At 36.9% G+C, this 24,668-nt stretch overlaps 1 protein-coding gene across 1 annotated transcript; it reads right to left on the reverse strand.

The window, feature by feature from the left end:
- Positions 1-12,200: 12,200 nt before the first annotated feature.
- On the reverse strand, positions 12,201-21,867 carry eif2d (eukaryotic translation initiation factor 2D). The gene is made up of 15 exons (XM_004070772.4): positions 21,579-21,867; positions 21,140-21,330; positions 20,948-21,031; positions 20,781-20,871; positions 20,562-20,669; positions 18,745-19,010; positions 18,312-18,429; positions 18,193-18,238; positions 18,000-18,106; positions 17,753-17,905; positions 16,111-16,200; positions 15,566-15,661; positions 14,360-14,480; positions 13,554-13,728; positions 12,201-12,975 (listed from the first exon to the last, which is right to left on the reverse strand). Exons 1-15 carry the CDS (start codon positions 21,632-21,634, stop codon positions 12,905-12,907), a joined length of 1,773 nt encoding a protein of 590 aa, XP_004070820.1. The 5' UTR covers positions 21,635-21,867; the 3' UTR covers positions 12,201-12,904.
- Between the last annotated feature and the right edge of the window lie 2,801 nt (positions 21,868-24,668).

Consider the following 24,668-nt stretch of genomic DNA (forward strand, 5'->3'; position numbering starts at 1 on the left):
TGTGATGAATCACTGCAACCAGAAATGTTCAGAATATAATGAAGCATCAAAACGAGTAAAGAGCTCCTCAGGTTTTCCTGTTATTGCCATAATAAATAAAGCTGTGTGTTGCTGAATTTGACAATCTAAAAAAAAAGAACGTTTATTCGAACATTTATTTTAAATGAAAAAAACCCAAACAGCAAAATATCAAGCTTACAGTTACTGAGATTTATTCAATTTTGCATCTATCAGTAACCACAAAATTTAATTCCTAAATCTCAAACAGATGGTTTTTTTTCTTAAATTCCAGGGTTATCTTTGAGTGGGCTTCTTAAGAAACTAGTTTAAATTTTCCTAAAAATATCTACAGCATATTCCAAATGCAGATTGTAGCTCACATCTTTATCTTCACATACAGACTCTATATTCATCCACTAAGCCAGATTTTAAAACAGAAAATGCTCTGCACTGAGCTCATGTCTGCTTACGTCAACAGGCTTTCACAGCTGGATAAGTGAGCCAAGAGCACAGATTTTAATTTGAAAATAAATGTCTGACGACGAGCTCGCAAAGAACTGCTGGTTCCATGTTTTTTTCAATCAACCCAGATCAGTTCTGCATCACTCTCTGTTGAGCTAATTTTTGTGAAATTAGTCAAATAAGGATGCAGAACAAGTTGTTTGACTCTTTGCTCTTCTTGAAACTTAACATCAAACATCTTGAGTAGTGAATTCTACAGAATTTTAGATACTTTTGAAATAAATACAAGCAAGTTATTGTGGGTTTAAGATGACTGAATAGTCAAGCAAACACTTGACTGTGGTTGTCTTATTAAACTGTAAGCACAATCCTCCTTGTTTCTAGCCATGCTTGTTGCTTAAATGACTCTTTTTCCTGTCTGTCAGTGAGGCTGTTGGCTGAACTCCAACAAGCAGAAAGCCAAAGAGCCATCTTCCTCCTTGCCAAGCAGCTTTTGCTCCTAACTCCTCATCACTTAGCTACTACACATGTGGCATTTCATTAGAAATAATACACATCTTATCTTTGCAAGTGTGCAATGCAAATACAAACAATCCTTATGTACATGTTTATTTTTTTTATGATAATCTTATCTTAAATGCACACAAAAACACCTAGAGTGACCTTTCTGACAGCCCAATCTGGCAGATTAAGGCAACGGAGAGATGAGATGAGATGATGGATGATATTTTTAACCATGGCTGTTTGTGTCCTTAACTGATTCATTTGTTATTGGCAGTTATGAGCTGTGTAGTTGGGGATTCCAATTTTAGGATTGACCGTCTTTCAATCCTAGTCCCCACCTTCTAATCTGAAATTTGACACAAACCAGGAAATGCCAGATGCTGCAATTCCACAGAAAAATCAATGGAGGCGGATTTATTAATGGAGTTATTTTTCTACACCCAAAATAAAGAGTCTTTTCCATGCATATCCCTATATTTCGTAATTAATAATAGCTGAGGGTGTGTGTGGGTGTGTGTGTGTGCATGAACGTGTATACAGAAATAAAAAACTGACGTAGAAGTCAGTAAATTTTTAATAGCTCAGTTTTCTTTTTTGAGAGTTTTTTTTCACTGAGCTTGAAACTTTGCTTTGTCCCGCCCACATGCCTTTTTTAAGTTGAGCGGTGAAAACTCTAGCCAACATAGTGACGTCAAAAATCCAGTTTCATATGTCTGTTGTCCTTGAGGAAGACACTCAGTCCCACTTGTCCTTCACTGAATGACGCTGCTACTCTGTTATAACTATAAGACCTATCATTTCTTCCTTTTCCTTGTGTATATTCAGCAGCTGAAGTAACAGCAGCTGATGAAAGTTCAGTGTCTCTAGTGCATTTATAGTCGCTGACGTACACAGTCTTTCTCTAGTATTTGTTAATTAAAAAAACACCACTCGTTGATTCCCCTTCCCACAGTTTGCCAAAGCCGTTTTCATTCAAAGTAAATTAATGATCATGCTGACTGAGTTACATCCCAGTCAAGGCAATAAAACCCTTTTATTCTCCTGTTAAAAGTTTTTTATACTTGTAAGTTTAATGCTTTTCTCCAAAACTTACCTATTATTTCAACACCCAAGATTTGGATCCTTCAAGTATCTGAAGAATCCTGCTAATAAAATCTTTGTGGGACACACAGCTTTGGTCAAAGCTCCTTTTTTTAATTGATAAATTAGTGTAAAACAATCCCACCCATACCTTATTAGCCACACTGACTTTTTCAAAAAAATGAACAAAAAAACAAAAGAAAAAAATGAGGACAAATTTTAAACTAAAGTAAGATCCTTCCATCAAAAGAAAATGTTAACACAATTCAAACCTTATTTTTTGCAAAGCAAGATGTACCGAGAACTCTGCTGCTGTGAATTAGCTGATTCTGATGTGGAGAAAATCGGCTTTGCACTGATATGCAACACTTCATAAAGTGTTGCAAAACCAATTTTCTCAGAATCAGCTGATTTCCGTTGATTGTGTAAATTCTTCACTACTAAAAAGGGTTGCTTGTCAGTGCAAGGTTACTTTTATCCAAACCAGCATCTGATGAAATTACGTTAACTGCGTCAACGAATGATGAGTCACGGCAGTACAAAGAATATCAACACTGGAGCTAAAGCTACCTTTCTTTTTTAGTTAGGACAAAATGTTTACACTTTGTAAGGCATGGTAAAAACAGAACACAGTGCCAATGGGTAATAGTAACCAATCAAACATATTTTGAATGTGCGCACTTTCTTTGTATTTCCCAAATCAAACCAGCAGATGGTTCAATCTATGTTCCATTCTTTACAACAAATGAATGGTTTACATCTGTTTATTTAAAATGTACTCAGAAAGATCAATAAAAAGTTGTTTCATAAGTGTAGCTGAGTACATTTATGTCATATCTTCTGATGATATTTCTAAGTGGCAGCATGTAAAGATTAAATGGATCCAGCACTTAGTTTATGGGCTTGGCAGTTTATAAATCCCTTTCTGTGTGCACTTTTTTTGAATGCTGTGGTGTAGGTTTAATGATCCCAGTCTCCCTATCCATTACCTGGAATTTCTAAGGGCCTGTGACACCCCACCACATGGAGGTCCTAAAGAAAAAGAGAACTAAACCAATCAAAAGGAAAAAATGAAACTCAAAAACCTGCAACCAATTCCAGACATTCATACATATGGGAAAACATGAAGATTAGTGAAAGCTGCTTCGCTGTGGCGACCCCTGAATGGATAAGCCGAAAGGTGAACAACAATGATGGAAGCTTTCAGCTGCTAAACCAAGCTGGCGCTCTAAAATGGAATCAAATTGAAAAACCCCTAACCCAAACTAAAAACATTAAAGACTATACGATATTCTTACTGAAATATGTTTACAAATCAATATCACCAAAAATACTTTGAAACAAACAGAAATTGCGGCAGAAACATCTGATACAAATTCTAAGTGTTTATTGGTTGAAAGAGCCCTGGTAAAAACCTGCAAGTAAAACACAACAATTAGACAGCAATAGGAAAAGAGCAAGACCTAGGATAAATAAAACACATACCAATATTCAGACATGCTTCAAAAGAGATTTTAACACAAGCACCTTTTTTATGAGCACACATTGTTGCTTTTCCCATGACTTACTGCAGATTCGTTGCAACCATAAGGTTGCAGAAAAACAGCAAACCTATATTTCCTGTATTGGGCAAAAATTGGAGAAATGTTGAAAAAAGTGCATCTCATAATTTACTGAACTAAACAAAATATTATGCAAACCTCTTAGAGGCTGCAACAAAAAATATTAATAAGATTCATAGTGAAAATGGATTCAAGCTTTTGTAATTTTGGGTTAAAATGTCAGTACTACGCATTTTATCGCACAAGGGTTTCAATTTAACACTTGAAATTAAAAGCTATAATGGTTCCTTAATGATCAGTTTTTATGTCATGATTTATCACTCGAAGAACAATTGTCATCTTTGTTTTCAAAATTTTGTGGTACATGTGTTGTATGTTATTTTATACTGTTAATATTCTTGGTGCATGCCTAATATATTAGATATTAGGTTCAAATCATCTTCATATGATAAAAAAAAAAATTATAATCCACTTTAGAGTTTTGTTTCACTACTTTCTTCAAACATGTTTAACATCACAGTAACAAAGACTGTTGCAGGGCAGGATTTTGGTTTGTGCAGCAACTTCAGTACATATTCAGTTCTCCACTGTATTTTTCCACAATCAGTTTTATAAGCAGTTTTTTAGGAAACACGTCAAATAGTGTAATCTTTTTTAGCCATACAATCCTCTTATGAGCACATGAAGCTCAAGAGGGATTGTTGACTGCAGGGAGACATTTTAGTGATGCAAGTCGAGTAATGTCAGGATGTGACACATCCAAATTTCATAATTTTAGATTTTTATTGCTGAATTATAAAAAAGAACATTAAGTATCACTCTTTGACTTATATCTAAGCATATTACAATAATGAGAAATCTCATGTGAGTTTAGACTTGTTTGTGATATATTTAGATGTGAATGAAATAAATGTATAATCCTTGGCAGGTAGAGTTTTGGATCAATGACATCTTGTGTCCTTGGGATAAGCTTGGACTATAAAACCCAGAGTCCTGACCCTGAAGGTGGTTCAGGGCCAGACAACACCAAAGCATCACCTCTAGCGTACAACAGGGTGGAGGAAAGCCAATAAAACATTCTCCAATGCCGAGAGAAAACCATCCATGAATTTAAAGGCAAAATAGGATTGAGATTGGTCGAGAAAAAAGGCAGCAGAGTTAGCCATTTGTTCAGAGTAAAGCCTAACTGATCAGTATCATAATCTTTCTTACTGAAATTGTGCCAAAGCTTCTTTTAGTAAAGTGTCAGGTTGACATCTGAAATTTTAGCCTTCTTGATTTTCACATTTTTTCTTACATTAATGCACATTATATTTTGTCTGTTATTATTATCTTAAAGACCCACTCCGATTTATTTTGATCTATTTTAAAGCATTCCTAGTAGTCTTTTTAATTATGAGTATACCGTTTTCAGCCCAAACCTAAAAACCTGTGTCATTTTCTAAGACATGGTTTCTGCAGAGCAGCAACAGCTCATTAGAAATCCGCTTCTGATTTGTGGGCAGGACTATTGGCATGAAGCAAGTGCCCCACTTCACGTCACCCATCTGTTTACATGTTCTCCCACTAGCCTGCAGCCCCTTTTACTCCCAACTGAACATTACTGGTGCAACAAAAATGGCAAGGAATATTGGAGCTAGCTGCATGGTGGCGCAGTGGTTAGGGCTCTTGCAAGAAGGCCCCAGATTCAAGTCTCGGCTGGAGACCTGAAACAGAACATCAATAGGGGACCTTTCTGTGTGCAATTTGCATGTTCTCCCCGTGCACGACTGGATTTTCTTTGGGAACTTCCTCCCTCCGTCCAAAAACATGCTTCGTAGGTTAATGTTTTTACTCTAAATTGTCCCTAGGTGTGAATGTGAGCATGCATGGGTGTGTGATTTTGGCCCAGCGACAGACTGGCAACTTGGATGTTATTTTGCCCACTACGAATAGGCTCTGGCAGCCCCGTGACCCTGAAAGGAACAAAACGGGTTTAGAAGATGAATGAATGAATGAATATCAGAGCTGTCCAGCCAATTTTATCCAGATACCAGCTCAGATGAGGAAAATGAAGATGTACATGGATCTATTTGTCCATAAGTGGATGCATCATATTATAGCAGACCAGGGAGCTTGTGACTTGCTGTATTAGCTTCTAGATCACGGCTACAAGCTTTTTCAAACAGCATTTTCTTGTCTGCTCCTGAATCACAATGATCTGAATAAATAAATACTCAGAGATGCAATTGAGCTTTATTTTCTTTATATACGTCCTCCATCAAGAGAAAAATGCCACGACAACAAGTTAAAAACACAGCTTTCATGGGAGTGAGTCTTTAACAACTAGATAAATTATGAAGCCAGACTCCACTTTTCAGTTTAAGTCGGCGTGCAGGCTGGTCTGAAGTCTCTTTGTTTTCTGTAATTTCAATGGCAGAAGTAGCAACACAAAACAAACCCTGCAAAAAGCACAATTTCTGTGCCTCAATTAAGTTTTATGCTGATTACCACAGATGTTTTTCATTGGGACTCCTATAACAGGTGACCATGCCAGTCATGCTTTCAGTCAGTCCGGTGCAGGCCTCGTGGACAGGATTCAGTTACACTGTTCTGGTTTGTTAGATGTGTCCAAGTTTGTTCCTCTGCTTCCCTTTGATGAATTGAACTGTGGAGGAATCATGTTGTTTTCTAATAACCAACAGATGGTGACATTGAGTGGGTTAGCTTGCTCCTTGTCTGTTCTTGGTTACATGTCTTTTCTCAGAGAATCATTTTGTATTGTGCTTCGCCCACTGTGTTAGTGTGCTGCATACATAACCCAAACCATTCTGATATTTTTGAATTTGTTTTTAAGCACATCTGCTTTTTGTGCATGCCTGTCCTGAGTTTTTTACTGTTTTGTTTTGTAACACCCCACCGGAATTTAAATTTTCAGCATCCAACTGGGTAGGGCAGTTATAATCTGAGTTTCCACCAAAACTGTGAGAAAGGTTTCTGAGAAATATTTTAATCTGTGTCCTGCAGTGGCATGACACATCTAAAAGGTATGGAAAATATGCCAGGAGACATCACTTCCTCACAACAGGGGGGACAATGGAAATGTTGAGAACTGAACAGATTTACGAGCTCAGTATGCTCTTTTGCCGTTAGCATCATGGACCACATTAAAAGCTCACAACATTGTGGATTACCATCCAAATCCCTGTTTTTCCCCTTCTTCTAATCATCTAAGCTGTAAATCATATATCAGACCAGAATGGGTCCAGTTGGCTAAGAAAAAAAAGCTTCACTTCTCTCACTAAGCTTACACAGTTAGAAAATTGTTATCTAAACAGACACTGACGCACAGATGTCTGTTCGCACACACTACCTTTTTTAAGGCCTTTTTAGCAACAAATATGAAAGAGCTCTTCAGCTCTTCTTGCACTACTTGAAAAAAACAACAACAACAAGACTTTATTCCCTCTGGTGCTAAAAAAGAATACAAACCTACGAGGAAAATTTTACAAATTCAACTGAAAAATTAATTTTTTCCCCACAGAAACTGACAGGAAGTGACACAACTTGCATCAAAGTCTAAAAGACATGTTTGCAAAATGGAAAAAAATAATCTTCCATAACGACTGGTCTGCAAGCTTGTGTAAGTGCGCAGTATGTTTTTGGCAGAGCATCCATAAACTCAGATACTCCTCAGTGGGTTGCTGCAAGGAGCATGGACCCCTGCTGCACACTGAACTAACCAGAGCCAGATTGCTGTGTGCAGCCTGGGAAGACAGTATGTGTGAATTATTAGATGACCCTCTATGCAGTCAAAGACATTAAATCTTCTCCAGATGGGTCCTCTCACTCAGCAGAAAGCAGATCATAGAACTTTGTATCCACAGCAACAAAGCAATATGGATGACATAGCAACAGAGTATGTGCTTGAAGGTGTTTTTCTCTCTTTTCTTTCAGTCTTTTTTGTTGTAATATTTAATCCAGACTCATGCTTCTGATGTGAAGATTTGCTGAATGACGGAAGACTTCAACAAACTGTTATCCATCAGCTGGTTTGTAGAGCAGTTGGAAAGATGAGAAACTAAAGACAACATTAAGAACTTTGAGGAGAACTAAGCCAGAAACTTTATCTTCTTTAACGTTAGAGCAAGGTTAAAGTGTTCTTTCCCTTGAGAAGCAGTCTAACCCTTGTGCTATCTTAGATGACCCCACCCTTACATTGACGCCAGCTCTGGTCCAATTGGAGGCCACACCTTCATTCACCACACCTGCAAATAATCACAAACAAACACAAAGATGCACGAGAAAACAGAAGTCCCACTCCCATACAGAAATAATACACAAAACACAGAACAAACGGAACCAGACAAAACCAAATACGGCCACAGCCGTGACAGGTCTTTCAAACATTAATTCTAGTCTAAACTATTCCGCAGTTGTTCGTCTCTGTGCTCCCCTACAATGGTCTGGGTGTACCCCATCTTTGCCCTTGAGTAGTTTGGTGGTTTCCTGTATTCCCTGGAATCCAAGAAGGAGCAAAACAGGTTCAGAAAATGAAAGAATACATTTTTTTAGGGACACTGGTGCCTGTTCTGTTTTGTCTCATTTTTTTCTTTTTCAGAGTTTTCTCTACATTTTTCAAATTTTCATAAACTAAACTGTCTTGAGCTGACAGGCATTTTCAATTCATTATTACGCCATTTTGCCCCTCATATTAATGAAAATTTGTTGGTGTTGGTGGTAAAAATGAGTGGTACTCTTGTCACTTTAGATTTCTCATGATGAAAGTAAGCTTTAAATAAAACAAGATTCATGTGTCAACAGAGTCATTTGTTAGGGCAAGATATTACTTTTGAGCAACAATAACAAGTTATCTGTTATGTATTATAGCTTAAAAAACAAAACTTGAAAATCATTGCAAACCAATTTTAATCTTCTTAATCCCAGGGTTCTGAAATGTTGTCATTCAAATCATAGTCACTCTAGATGTGGCTTAATGACGACCTTTAATAAAATTTGCTTTAACTTTCAAAACCTGGGTGGTTGGGGCTTGAAATTTCAACCCAAAATTTTGGGAGCCTCAGGTCAGGGATAAATTATAAATCTGTATGTTTAGCATTAAGCAAATTTACAATAATTGAATAAATATTTTTTCTCTTCTCCAAGAAGTGACATGATCCAAATTGTATTTCAAAACATACTTATATGAGGCAATTATTGAAGTTTCTCAGGATGAATTGATAACAAGGCTTTATAAGCTTTCCTAGTGAGTGTTTGGCAAACTAGAAAAATAAATAAAATAGCAAGCTAGACATGAGACTTTAACTACTGGGCCAAAAATAGAAACCTTTAAAACAATTTATCACAGACTAGAGCCAAAAGCAAAGTGAATAAAATATAACATTTAACTAACCTGTCTGATTAACTAGAAAATGTCAGATCATCATCGAATTTTTGAAATGCAAGGAAACAATCTTGACTGGCCCTTAATACTTAATGGGCTTTCGGGACAGCGTGACAGTGTTTTAATACCTTAAAAACTTTTGTAGAAGGATGTAGAAGAAATTCAAATGCTTGAGACATGATGGAAACCCATCTTGGAAGAGCTTTACAGGCCTTTGCATGCGGAGGATGAATAATCCACCAATTTATTTGGACATTAAGTCAAATTTCTCTCATTAAAAAGCTATTTCCAAACTAAAGACGCATGATTAATATTTATATCCTTTGTGTGGCTGTAATAGAACTTGTTGGTGTAAGCAACAAAGCTCTGTTTTAATGCTGGAATGGACAACAAAGCTCCTCAGATTTATGGTCCCTAAACCTCGTATTCCTAACTTTGTAAATGAAATCGCTTGTTAGACTTTTTGCTTACCACAACAGCAAACTGACTTTTCCTACAATGAAGGGATCTTAGCGAACTCTACAAATGTAAATTTGCTGGCCAAGATGTCAAAAACAAGAACAAAGAGCAACAGTAACTAAAGAATAAAAAAAGTTACTACAAGGAACAATAAACAAACAGAACTTTGTTTAAATAGGCAACTTTTTTCTCAGAAAAGTACAATCTTGATGGGTTTTTTCTTAATCAAATGACTAAAAATAACAAATTTTAGAATAAGTGTCATAATTCGAGCACAGATTTTCCATTTTTTTTTAATTGTATAAATGCATCTACTTTCTACTGCTGCTTTTTCCTAAATAAGTTTGTGGGACCAAGAGTTCTTTAAGTTTACATGTATCACACAAATATCAACCACACAAACATTTATCTACAAGCACTTCCTCAGAATCCCCAATCAACCTTCGATGTGTTTTTGGACTGTGGAAAGAAGTCAAAGGATTCATTAAAATACTCCACAATAATCCTTGCTGTAAATTTTACATCTCATTTCTGCAGCTCCTGTATCAACTTCCATATGTTTGAATTCCAGCAAAAATTGTTGGATATTGAACATCAAACAGTGTTGAGGGTGGATTCATTAAGACATTCTAATGAGTTTCTGTGTTTTTTTTCTAAGTTTGTTGTAAAACCTTTTTTTTTATTTCAAACCTACAGGAATTTTAGTGGTTTGCTTCGGAAATTCTATTAGTTCATTTCTACAGCTCATAAACAAATACTTAACACTCCAAGTCCAAGAACAATTATTTTTAACCTATTCCATAATATTTCACATTTAAGTTAAGACACATAAATTTTGACAATGACCAGATGACGCACAGGACGTTTATTAGGCCCATGTTTCTTTAATGGCGTTGCACTTTACAGCTTCATCCATGGAGGTAATCATTATAAACTTTTCTTGATGGTGATGGTGCTAGTAATTTTCCAACCGCACGGTTGTAGGTATTCACCAAAAAACTCGTTTTTTTTGCCAGATGGTAGTGAAACTACGAAGTCTGCTTGAATGTGAGAACAAAGATGCTTCAATTGTTTGTTTTTCTCAGCCATCAAGAGTCATTGTGGCGTTACCAGCTGTGCAGCAGCCTGAGGGGCGTGTTTTTTACTTTGGAGTTTTTGGTGTTCACAGTGAAATGTTTTACAAGCAAGACATGGAAAGTGAAAACTAGTATCTGCATTCCTGCATGTGTTACATGCACCATGGCAATTTCTCTGTTTGGCAGTCTGTCAGCTTTCAAACAACAGATCTTCTGCTTGTTTAAACAGGAAGTCCCCAACACATGTATTTGCTTTGGTTTCAGGTTCCCCTTACTCCCTTGTCCCTTGTTTTAAATCTGGACCATTCTGTGTTTGATTGGTTCAATATAATTGCTTATTTGCAACTATAATAGCTCTTAACTTACAATAACCTTAATGCGGTTCACAGAGTTTAGTTCTTTGTAAGTTTTAGACAGATGTATTGCATAGAATAAGAGAAAAAATCTGTGTGCTCACCAGATAAAAGCATAAACCAATAGTGTTGTATGTGCAGATAATTTTACAATTTTTATTAAATTAAAAAAATATATTTTTGTTAAGGTCCTAAGCAGCTGTTGTGGTTTTTTTAAGGAACAACAATAAAACTGGTTCGTGATATGGAGACAAATGAAAAAAAAAGAAAAGGTCTGAAGGTGGTTAAAGGTAAACTCCAAGGTCAAGGTCTGCATAATTCTGTTGCTGTCTGAGTCAAGGAGGATTTTCTTATAGATGACCAAGAAGGACATCACTGCTGAAGGCAAAACATAGAACAAGCAACATTGGAATATTTCCCAATTCATGTCAATACGTAACGATGCCTTTGGAAGAGCGGATGAGACTAAACTGGAGCTTTTTGGCTTTTTGGTAAAATCAGATCCATGATCACAGAAACAAAAAAATGAAACACGCCAAGGTATCCTGCTGGTTCCAGGGTGGTCTGACGGTTTTCTTAGGACCCGGCACAGGACCCCAGGCATGGTGGCAGGAACTACATCTTTAAAGATGCCAGCTCAGACAAGGAAAAGGAAGACATACATGGATACGTACACGGATGCATCAGTATGGAGCTGAGCAGGGAGCTTGTGGCCTGCCATCTAAAGAGGGCAATTTCTTGTTGGCTTCTGATTCACATCAATTTGAATAGAGAAATACTCAGAAACACAACTTTGATTTTCTTCGTACATGACCTCCATCATGAGAAAAATGCCAGAAGATCATGTTCGGAAAAAAAAAAGATTTTCATTTGGATGGGTTTATAAAACATAACATATCTTCTTTCAAAAGCCAGATAAAACCTTCGTGCATTTCATATATTTTAAAAAATGAAACTCATTCATCTTCTAAACACCTGGACTATTTAGAGTAACCAATTAAGCTATGAAGTATGTTTTTGGACGGTGGGAGTAAGCCAGAGTCCCCGGAGAAAACCCGTGCATGGGGAGAACATGCAAACTCCAGACAACTCTCCAGTTGGGACTTTAAATGAAACTCATTCCAAATGATTGTTTCAGAGACCAGTTTTGCAGGACATGTGAAGCTCCTGTCTGGCACTGTTTGATCTCCAGTTCATATTTTTAGTTTTACTACTGTCATCTTGTCTAACTGCTGGACAGGAAAACCCTAAAGCTCAGCTGCCAAGCTGCATGTTTCCTTTTGTTTACTGCCGCTCAGAAGAAATGAAGGCAACACTGTCGTAAATATCGCTCATGGTTTAATAACTTGTCATTCTTTGGACATAAAATAATTGAAACAATTTTAATCACAATGGCATGGTCGGGTCTGCTTCAACAACTGTTAAGGGGACATTCTTTCATCAGCCTTACTTAACCTGTTTTTCCCCTGTTGCACATGACTTCTGATTTTAACCGAAGAGCTTCGACAGACGAAACGAAACATGGGTGTGGCTTAGCATGTTTCACATGAAGATGCTGTTCAAAGATTCAGTCCAAAAGCATGTTCTTCACCGGTGAGGACAATTTAATGCTGACTGCCAGCTGCGTAAAGCTTCAGTTAAGATCCAGCTGAGCACATTTGGTAGATATCATCCGCTGTCTTTATGAGATGTTTCATAGCTGAGAAGCTCCATTTTCATCCAGTGTCTTCAGGTTCAAACTGCCATGTATAACATACATCAAACTGGTGGAGTTTGTTCATTTGTGTGTGCTTTAAACACGGACAACATGGCGGCATTGTGGGAAAAAAATAGCAGAAAAAGAAGTACAGTGACAAAGTGGTTTATTTTAGCTGAGTTCTTAAAGAAACCAAACACCTTTATTCTGAAATGTATTTATTTATCTACTTGAAATATGAACTAGCATTAGCTCAATGAAATGGCTGATCAAAAACATGGTTTTCCAGGACAGACCATTGTTAAAGTTGGTGATAAAGTCTTGAATTGTCACTTCTTCTTGCCACTTTTAGAAGCTTTGTCGAGTCCTTGGATGTACTTGCGGGCAATATGATAATGGTCTAAAAAGAAAAACAGAGTGAAACAGATCACAGCCTAATTTGGTTAGAAAAAAAGTGAAATTGGTTAAAAAAAAAAAATTCTTTTGTTTGAAATCTGTTTTTACAGCATTGTTTTAATAATTTAGGATTTCCGGGGATTCTTTACTAAAGGTCTTAACTTCCCCATTTTTATGGAGTACTGCATTTCAGTTAGGTTAAGGCCTTGACTGGTCCCATTTTATGGCCAAAATGAATAATCGCTTCAGTTTTTGTACATAATTACCATATGAGTGTTTAAAATCATTAAGAAAATAGTGGCAGGCCTGAAACTTGATCTGCGATTCTCCATCAAGCACACAAACATCTACAGTTTGCTTGAAAATGTTCACTGAACACTTAAACCAGCAAAATGTTTGTTATTTTTTTAATGACATGAACCGTAACATTCAACAGGTTTTCCTTAAATCCTCAATGAAAGACATTTGAGAAAGTGAAGCTTTATCAGATAAGGTTTAGTACATTTTTTGGTTTTGTATAATTTCAGAAAACATTCTTTTTTTATGACTGCATCATTTTAGTCAAATAATCATGGTTCATACCGAGTAGCAAGTTTCCAACTTGATGAACCTGGTTGCCTTGGATCTGGACCAGGACTCTGTCTTTGGCTCCGGGTACAGGTTGCAGCACCGCGCTGGCCTGGACTCTGTGCTGCAAAGTGGAGGCAATGACCCCGGGATTCAAACCATACACTTCCAAGTTCTTTATTAGAGTCACCTACAGGAAACAAAAACAACAAGACGAGCTGTCAGAAACAGAGACACAAAATAAAAACCAAACAAACATCATTTATATTAATAAAAGTAACTACAATATTTGGGATTTAACTGCAAGATAACCTCGTTGAACAAATGTATGGAAGCTAACGGCAGATGTTTGAATGGTTTATTTTTTATCTCCAGATATTTTGTAGATACATTTTCAAAGAGACACAAACAAAAGGTCAGAGTTTGTTGGTGGAGGGGGTAGGAAGGTGAAGCGGTGTAGTTTGACCAAATGTGGATGTTTTACCCGAGTTTGAATATTCAAAAAAGGCTTTTATTCTGCTAAACATTGTTGTTCAGCTTCTTAAAAAGGAATTGATTTCACAAATTTAGACCTCTGTTGTCTGCGGTTCTTTCAGGTGTGTTCTGTACTTGACTTATTCTACTCATGGGTTCAGCTGACTTGGTGATTATATTTCAGATGGCCATCGAGGAGTTTATTTGTAAAATGTGTTTTAATTATCCTGGTGTAATATGATTCCTGCCCTGAGCTCAAATAAACCTAAATTCAGGACAAGGCAGTTGAACATCAGAAGTGTGACACAAGTCTTTATGTTTTAAGCAGCTTTAGTGAACAAATTCACCTTCTTATTTGAGCCTCGAGACGCCACAGAAATATCTATAGGCTCCACATGACCCTTCTTTATTACAGGCGCTCGTCCAGGAAAGACCAGCTGATAGCATTCATTCATTCGTCCCAGAGTCCTGCAAAACAAAAGCCTTTCGGTAAAATCTGTGCCTATAATGACATGGACATATCACTTCTGTCCTCCGTTCTAAATGCAAATTGTATTTACCATAGAGTGTTCAAAGTTCTTCTAGACACAGGCATGTTTTCTCAGCCAAATGCCAAAAAAAAAAAAAAAAAAAAACTCCGTCTCAAAAAGACGGTAAAGTTCTTTCTCAGAAAAAGAAGAAAACTGCTTGGTAATGAAACTTGGACCTGCTTTGAAATGTAATTACAGCCTAAATCTGTTTTTCACTAGAAACTGAGCACCTAAAATTCAGCTAAACAAGGCATAGAGTTTAACGTAATTATAGATCACAGACTTCCTGCTGCACAAAAAGCATCTCATCAATTCAGGGTTTTTTGATTTGTGTAACATTTCAAACTTCCATGTAGTCGTTGTAAATAAGAATAAGTTCTTAATTGACTTTCTTGGTTAAATAAAGGTTGAAGTTTAATTTTATGAAAAAGGAAACACTAGTATTCTATTGTTCAACTAAACATGTACACAAATGTAAAGTTTTCACAACTTTTGCAGGCCACTTCTAGACTTGTAGGCGTTTGTGCGCACACGCTCACTTCATGTTTTCTGCCAAGCAGCCATGCAGATGACAGGTCAGCACAGCTGCAGTTCAACTGATGCAAACAAACCCGCGTTGACAAAAAATCCCTCAGATGATAGATTTAATCCTTACAGGTTTTATTTTGTAAAACATACGTGAAAAGATTTGCCCACCAAACTAAGCATGAAAAAGGAAAGAAAAAACATGTATATAAATGAAAACAACCATGAAATCATGTAGAATAAAGGATGCCTGTGCTGTTTTTGGGTTTGTTTACATGCTGTAAGTATTGCTTCTAGTTTTTATGACTGCTGTGTAGGGTAGCAATGCTGTCTGCAGCTTTTTAGGGATTTCCTCTCTTTTTTATAGCTTTGAGAACCTGCATTAAATTATACTTAAGTACTAGTAAGTAGAATAAGTGTACAAATATGGGCTAAAAAAGATACTAGAGCTCTAGTGAGGGAAAAAGGAAAAAAAACAACAACAAAAAAAGCTTTTACCTGCTAAAAACGTCATCCCATTTCAGAAACTCCACTTCTTGGTATTCCATTTTTTCTAGTAAACAGTCACACAGAGTTGGGTTTATAGTCACGTAACTGTTGAAGCAAAGAAAGGACTTTGGTTAGGAAGGAAAATGTAGCTGGAAACTAGCTTCAAAGCACCAATGGCTCCTTCACAGATTTAAAGTAATTTAATTTAAACACTTGTTTAAAATTGGCTTCGTCCCAGACTCTTCGTTTCATGGTACAAAGAAGAACTTTTGTATTGTCAAAAGTTCTTCTTTCTCAGCAGTGCAGTCACATTTAAACATTTAGGATGATTGTTATTATATTACATGGCTTAGAAGCCATCACTTAACGTGGCTCCAGAAAACAACTGAGACATGAGAGCGTTCGGTTATGTTAGAGTAACTCCTGCCTTTACGTCAGCTGACAAGCTAAAAGAATGCATTAGTGAAATGAATTCAATTATTTTCAAATAGTAACATATGTAAAACATCCAAAGTGGGTCTCCTATGGGGCGTTTTTGTAAATCATGCACTTACTTCTTATTATTTTTGTCCACCAGTTCATTGTTCTTTACATAATCTGTGATAATACTTCTTACTTCAGCAGGATGCAGTGTTGCTCCTTTCCTGCAGAGGCACCAAAACACAGCATATCATAAAAGAAAACGTTTTATAGTTTAAACATCCTACAGATAATGTTTAAGATAGTTTCTCTGCACAGGAAAACTTTATAAATCTTAATTTCACAAACAAAACATTTAAATCTTAAAAGTTGTCTTTAAACTGTTTTTTTTCTTATTTTATGGACTACCACGGTTCTGATCGTGACCTCATTTGTGCAAAAGGAACTAAAGCAGTGATTTTTACTTTTTCAAAGTTGTTCCTTATAAGTCAAATAAATAATTGTCAATAAACAAATTGTCATCTTTTTTTCCAAATATTTTGATTAAAAAATATGTTGTTGGAGGGATGAATACACCAACAAACGTAATAACCTGTCACACCTCAGCATGGGGTGGCTTGAAGAGCAACAATGAATCAAAATTAAATCTTCCTTAAAAAATGGACCATTATTTTACCCAATTATTGATTTTCCTTTAAAGCAATTATCTTGCACTTGATTTTCAGACAAAAAAGCAGATTCTTGTTAGTTACTTTTGTAAGAATTTATAACTATATTATCAAAAAGGCTCCTTTGTTCAGCTTATGTGAAAAATGTTTTTAAAACCCTAAAAATGTGGTTTTAAATGCAATTTTGGCAAAAAAAAAGACATTTAGGTAATCAATTTACATAGAATCATTATTTCAATCAAATCGGCAACTTGTGAATTTTAAATATATATCTGGTTTGCGGCGCCTTCCGTCCGTGAAACCCGGGTTCGACTCCAGGCTGCTCCCTGTTCCCTTCTCTACCTCTGCCGGTCCCAAGCCCGGTTTGAGAAGGTTGCGTCAGGAAGGGCATCCGGCGTAAAACATTGCCAAATCTACCATGCGACTCGTTCGCTGTGGCGACCCCAGATGGGAGAAGCCGAAAGTGGAAGAAGATCTATATATAGATATAAAATCAATATTTTTGCATTAATTTTCAACCATGATTAAACTTTTGACTGAAACATTCTGAAAAAAAAGAAGAAGAAAAAACTGAGTTTAATGAAGAAAACAGGTAAAGTTTTTATCCCAGCACTAAAATAAACATCTTTTAACTAAAACTAGCTTTGGGGATGTATCTCCACATAGTTTATAATTTGGTTTTTAGTCTTACTAAAGATTTCTCATAAAAATACAAATGCAGGCTGTTTGTTGTAGTTCTGTTTTTCTTTTTTTCAAAGTCATGGCAGCAGTGCAATTTGCATGCATGGCAGAGGATTTCTGCACATCTCTGTTATGCTTCTAAGCCAGTCTATGACTTAAGTACCAGAAGCAAATTGAGCATTGGAGGAACTGAGTGAGTCAGACCAGCCTTTAACAATAAAATGATTCTCACTAAACTGACAAGGCTCGGGCTCCCTGCTGTGTTTAAGTGCACACAAATGTTGGTGGTCTCTTTTCTTGAATTGCTAACAGAGGACAGCTGTACTTTTACCAGGAATGTTTTTTTCTTTAGCTGCATGCCATGATCGCCTTGTGAAAATGATCCCACATAAAAAGTTAAAGTGAGGAAAAAGAAAAACAAACAAACCTCTTATTTGCACCAATAAAGAGAGGCTCCACCCGAGCAGACACAGAGTACAAAGTTGTGATCTCTGGAGGGTAATACGATTCTTCTTCCACTTCTTCCTGAACAGGAGTTGTCTCCACACTCGTCTCCTCTGGAACTCTAAAGGAACGCAAGCTATACAATTAAGAGATAACACAAAGGGGGAAATGAGATTAAATTACAATTCAGAGTTTGAATGAAGCATTTCTTGAAGTTGGGTTCAGCTTACTCTGGGTTTTTCCAGTCCACTTCCACGATGCTTTCGACGCCTTTGGAGAGTTCTTTCACTCGCACAAAATGATACTGCTGCTGCATGACCTGCAGAAACTTAGACAACTGTTGAAAACACAAACACAAAAAGATCTTAATAATTCCAAATTAAATATGTCATGCATCTATCTCTCATCCTGCAAACTGCATACCTTCTTATAGCTGGATTTTTTTATATCAAGTTGCTTTCCACTTGGGCTGGAATATTAAACAGTGTCAGACATCTTTCAAATCTACCAGAATAATATCAAAAGGATGGAGCATCATTTACCAGCAGGAGAACATGTGGTTCCGAAGAAAAGTGCTGGTTAACAGAGGGAGCTCCGACTTCCTCACTTTGCTCTTGAGGGCATGAAAGAAGCACTGCAACAGCAGGGCATCCATTTCCTCTGGAAGAGCAAGGAGAGCATTGTTTTACTGAATTATTTTTTTTTTTTCTGAGAAACAAAATCTTTTTCTCATGGCAACGGAAAATATGAATGAAAGAAGTTCTAAAGAACTGGACAATATTTCAGTATCAAAACAGATTGAATTTAAATTTATAACCACACATTTAATTGGACCTAAAGAAAAAATATCTTTAGGTTACTTTTATAAAATATTAGAAGTAGTCAAAATATTGAGAAGTACTTACATTTTTTTAAATAAACTTTTACCATTTTTATATCTGATGATGAAAAGGCAGGTGTGCATTTAACAGGTACCTTGGGGTGTTTTCTTTTCTTCCTGGTGCTCCTCTTCGAGTTCACTGGAAGGTTCACCTTTATCTTCCTCTGTTTGAGTTAGTATCAGTTTCTCCAGACCACAGCATGCTGGATCAGAGACAGTTTCACCAAAGCTCTGGCGCTCCTCACACTTCTCAACTTCTGTCTCTGCTTCCTGCTCACTGGTCTCACATTCCTCGCTGTTCTCTAGATCTTCACTTTCTGTATCAGACAGTGAAGGTGGGCTTGACTTATCCCCAAATGCCCTTAAAAAATAAAGACATATGAAAAGGTTAGCCCAGTGTTGGACCCTCTGCATGACTGGCATTGAGGTGTTGTGACCTGCCTGATGCACTTATGGGGTCTTTTCTCAGGAAACCACCAGAAGAAATGTGACTTCTCTAGAGCTTTAACACCATCAAGGCCTCAAACTTTTTAGAATTTCAAAATTACATGGCATGAAGTCATTAAACCACAAAAATGTATCTAACACACTGCAAAAACTAAACATCAAGAAAGTAAAAAGACACTTGCTTAAAAAAAAAAGTTTATCTGTCTTGTAAGAAAAAAATTCTGATTGAGAAAGTTTTTCCAAAAACTAAATTTTCTTAGTTTGAAAAATCTACTTAATAAAACCTGAGCTGGATGACTAAGACAAAACCCAAAGCATTTATGATGCAGAACAACGTTTTATGCGTAAAGAACAACCAAACTATGTATAAGGAGTTGCAGCAACAGGAAAAATTGTCGAAACAACCAACCAACCTAAAAAAGTCTGGGGAACCCTCCGTAGGATGTTCAGCTCTGAACTATCAAAGTGTGTCGCTCTGCTGTAAATATCAGCTCAGTTTGGGTTTGTGGGATCAAAAACTGAGAGACAACTCAAACAGTTCAGTTTGTTTTCCAAAAAGTTGTTTATGGTCCATTTTCAATTGAAATTATTCATCGCATTTCATACTTTTTACCACTTTAGCATGTAATATATTTGATTCAGATCTGCTGTTTATTACTGTACAATTTTTTTTTTTTTATTACTGTACAAATGTGCCTGGTTATGGTCTAATGGAATCACAGACCTAAAGTTGTCACACGTCAAAATCAACATAATGAAATGACAAAGCAGTAGTAAATGAATTACTGCTGCATACTTGACATTGTGGACTACTCCAAAAAGTTTTTGTTTTATTTATTTTTATTTAGAGATAGCATTTTATTTGTCTTTAAGATCATAATTCTGAATATCATTTTTGTTATGTTTTATGAGAATTATAATATCTCATTTTTGTCAAGACAAATCATAAAAGTAAAAATGATACTTGACATTTCCTTAACATCCTTACCATTATCATTATTAGTTGTTTCTAATATTTACTGATCTATGGAGTGTTGCAAACGTCCGTGGTTTAACACTGGGCTGATATTTTCAAATAAAAATAAAAAAGTGCAAAAATATAACAGAAACAAAATAGTTGGATTCTTGAGCAAAATCAGATTCAAGTCTTTAGAATAGATACCGGTATTTTTCTTTGAAGATGTGAAACTGAACCTTTAGAACCTGATTAATTTCTCAGGTTAACCTGTTCTGAAAAAGTCTGACGATGTGACCCAATACCAGGTTTGCACACATGATTATGTCGCCAATATTTCTTAGTTTATTCATCAACCCAGTAGATCCTACATAAGTGATGCATATGTTTAAAAATATTGTTTTTCTTCTGTGTATTGAACTATGCCAGAAATCCCCCCCCCCCACCAAACAAACAAACAAATAACTAACTAAATAACTAAATAAAAATAAATAGATGTATACCACTAACCAGAGGTAATCCATGTATGTGTGGAGAACAAAAAGTCCTCTCCCTTTCATTTCCAAACTGGTCATCTCTGACGTGGACACCGCTGCTTTGCCAACTGCAACCGGAGCCCTGAAAGCAGTCACGATCAGTGCTGCATGGTGACTGCAATGCCTTCAGGGCTAAAGTGGGATGCTTCAAAACAAAAACAAAAAAAAAGAAACCCTATTATTTCCAACATACCTGTTGTTAACCAGTGTAACGGAACAGCAGTCTCCCTGGTTCACCTCTGGAAGACCACGTGACGGCACCACCACTCCAGGCAGCATGAGATCTTTGGAAACACACGGCTTTATTATTACAAACACAACAAGAGTTAGCTAAATATGTTATCTTCAAGAGAGATCTACCAGCTCCGCCGATTAACTTCTGAAGCACAGGGGGCCATGTTTGAAAAACTGGAAGGAGGGCAGGGTAGCGCCAAAGCAGATACACTGTACATAAAATAAAACAAAACAAATGTATGACAAAGAAAATGACAAAAATGTGAATAAATTAGACTTAATAATATAAGTAGCATGGCTTCATTGCACATGTATGACCTGTGGGATAAAGACGCTTGTCCAGTTCAAAGAGCAGTGGATTTTTCTGCAGTACATAAAGAGTCACAGCTTCTCCCTTGTGTGCATAAATCTTCACAACGTTTAACTCTTCTTTGTTGGGTAGCAGCTCAGAAATGTCATCAGGAGACAAAGAAGGAAACGCTGAGAGAAGGTCTGCTTTAAGTTTTCTCCTAAAAGAAACAACAGTTCAAAATATAAATTAGAATAAAGATTACACTGCATAGATAGTATTGATGATGAAAGTAACAAAAATGTAAGGTCACAACATGTTTTTCTCATTCAACAGTAAAGCTACATTTGATCTTACAAGTAAAAGACTGGCTACCAAATGAAAGCTAACGCTTGGGACACTAACAGATTAAGTATTAAGGGATTTCACAAATTCACAATTTCAATGGAAAAGTTTCTGCGGACTCACCTGTCGGATCCTTTGATGACAATGTTAGATTTAACCCGAAATGGTTTAGAGAACATCTTCAATCTTCTCTTCGTAAAACAAACTAAAGTGTCAGCAAATACATGTGCATGTTCGTCTCGTAAATAATGTCGAAGCCTCTGGACATATGAGTACACAATATTAAAATTTTATGCTCTTCACACGGAGAGTTGTTACTGAATTTACAATCAATTTAAATTTGCACAAGAAAATATCCCCAGTCCTCGCTGGACTCGGCAGTCCGACGCATATTTACGTCCCCCGTGAATCTGCACCGCATTACGTGGAAACTTTCGTTCCGCAAGATTACCTGACTCGCTTTCTTTGATTTCATTTGGCTTGAAATAAATTGAAAATTGATTTCAAGCCAAATTGATTTATTTCAAGCAAGCAAACAATCAAATAAATAAATAGGGGGGAAAAAACCGGCAAGCTAACAAAAACATCCATCCATCCGTCTGTCTGTCACTGCAAGAGATAGAACAGAAACAGATAGTATGAAGGGGGTCGGGAGGCCAGTTCAGTTATGCTTACTCTGTAGGACAGAGTTGGATGTTTTGCCCTATTAGTTTAGCAGGGGAGTTAACTGCTTTGCCCCACACCTTTGGTCTTTGCAAAAAAGAAATATGTGGAGTGGTGCAACACACAAAGGAACACAAGATTCAATTGTTAAGCTACTTGCAGAAAAAAAAAAACACAAGTGCCATACACTTGCACCATTATGCATAAAATCACAGTTGTTCTCAATCTCTTTGGTGCATTTCTCACAATACAATTGAACTTCTCTCAATAACTTCTCACAACAGTTAGTACAACTTACACAACTTTTAGTCATTTTGGCTGAACCCAGTGGGAATTTAATGTTCATTTTATCCAATAGCATATTTTGTTGGACACAAAGCAATTGATTAAGTACAAATCTTTACAAAAGGATCACATTTGACTCGCTTTTGATAGTTATTAATTTGTTTTTATCATGCTTGTCAAAATTATCTAAACTTGTCCAGGATGATTGGTCATTAGGGCCCGAGCACGGAGTGCAAGGACCCTATTGTAATTCGAATGTTTATTATTATTATTATTATTAGGGCCCGAGCACGGAGTGCAAGGACCCTATTGTATCTGTTAGGTTTATTATTATTATTATTATTTTTCTTCTGCCGGAAGAATCGCATTTTTGAGGCCTTTAACATACCCCAAAACTCACCAAATTTGGCACACACATCAGGAGTCGCGAAAAATTTCGTATTTTATGGGAAATTGGCATGGGTGCGCAAAAATGGCTCGACAGCGCCACCTACAGTGACTTTTGTCCCGACGCCCCGCATACGCTTTAACGTACAAGCTTGATTTTTACAGGGCATGTTCTTCAGATGGAGACCTACAAAAAAGTCTGAAAGGACCCACCTGTCACTCGCACAGGAAGTCTGATATATTGAGGTCAATATGTCATTTTTGCTCTATTTTGGACATTTGCAGGCCTCCTTCTAGAACGAACTCCTCCTAGAGATTTGTGAATAATGACTCCAAACTTTGGTTTTGTAAACTAAACACATGTCCGATGTTAAATTGCAAAGCTTTTAAGTTTTTACAGAAGTTTGTGGTCGTGGCGGCGCGTAGAAATTTGACGTTGTTTCGAAAACACGCCATGAAAAGAAAAATGGCCATAACTCAGCCATGCATATTCCAATCTGATCCAAAATTGATATGCATGATTGTAGTCTGACTCTGAACACATCTGCAGTGAAAGAATCTGGAAAAAGTGTAGCGCCACCTGCTGGCAAGATGAAATGACATGTTTTACTTGGAGCATCACTGCTCTGAGTAGGATGAGCCGACACACCTGAAAATGACATCCACCTGTTGAAAAGCCATTGAAGTTTACTCTGACAAAAAACCATAACTTTCAATGCGGGGGTGTGGTCGTGACAGAGCGGCAAAGTTGGGCATCTCGCCATGCACACAAAAGTTGCTCTCACGTGCACATTCCTTGTCCAATCTCACTGAAATTCAATGGATATGATGAAGCTTCTATTCTGAACCCATGGATATGACAATCTTGGACGAGCTCTATAGCGCCACCTAGTTATTGCATTGGGCACATTCTGCCCTGTATTTTCTCTTTGCTTTGTCCGATGTGCATGAAATTAAAACTGGAGATACTCAGAAGGGTCCTCTCTCATAATCTGAAGTTTCATGGGTGTACACCTGACGGTGCCTGCGTAACAGGAAGTGGTCGATTATGTGCACCCAAATAATAGAAATTTATTATAAATCAGCCGTTTGTCTCAGGAAGCTGAGATTTCAGAATTAGATGCCTTTAATAACCTCCAGCTTTGATATGTAACACTATAGGGTCTACGAGAAACTTCATCACTTGATTTTTTTAATGAAATTTTGGACTGAACAAAGATTTTTAGCATAAATTCTGTTTAGGTTATCAGCACCAAGAATTCAACTTTCATAGGCATTTATGTGCTACTGCTTCCTAAAAAAATTCAGAATGATTGAAGTTACAGGTGACATCTTAGAGAGCATTACATCCAAAAAGGTCCGAAAACGTCTTTTTAGGCAAAACTACAAACACCTATTTTTTTTCATAACTTAATCATCATATATCAACACCATTTATTTTTTTAAATGTAGGGATCTGTGTTTGCTGCCTTCCATATTTTTTTCAGAAGTCCAGGTGAAACAGATGATTTTAAAAAAATCCTGATTCATCCCAAAACCTGTGCTTTTTCCGTCTGGACTCCAAACAAGTGTGTTTTAAAATTACTTATGCTTCAAATATCCACACCAAGTTTCACACGCATATAGCTGAACATGTCTAAATGCTTCTTGAATATTCTTTACAGATATAAAATGAACTGGTCAACTGTAGGATGTCATTTCCTCTTACATGCTTAAGTCTTTTCCTCATGCTGCAGCCTGCTCCTCAATCATCCCTGTTGCTGGAGTCAAATTTCACCCCCCCCCCCCCCCCCCCCACACACACACCAGCTGCCAGTTCATATGCTAACTAACCCAGAAGTGAGGTGACAAGAGTTTAGACACAAGAGGGAGGGCAGA

The sequence above is a fragment of the Oryzias latipes genome, chromosome 7 (assembly GCF_002234675.1).
Source record: "Oryzias latipes chromosome 7, ASM223467v1".
NCBI classification, from domain to species: Eukaryota; Metazoa; Chordata; class Actinopteri; order Beloniformes; family Adrianichthyidae; genus Oryzias; species Oryzias latipes.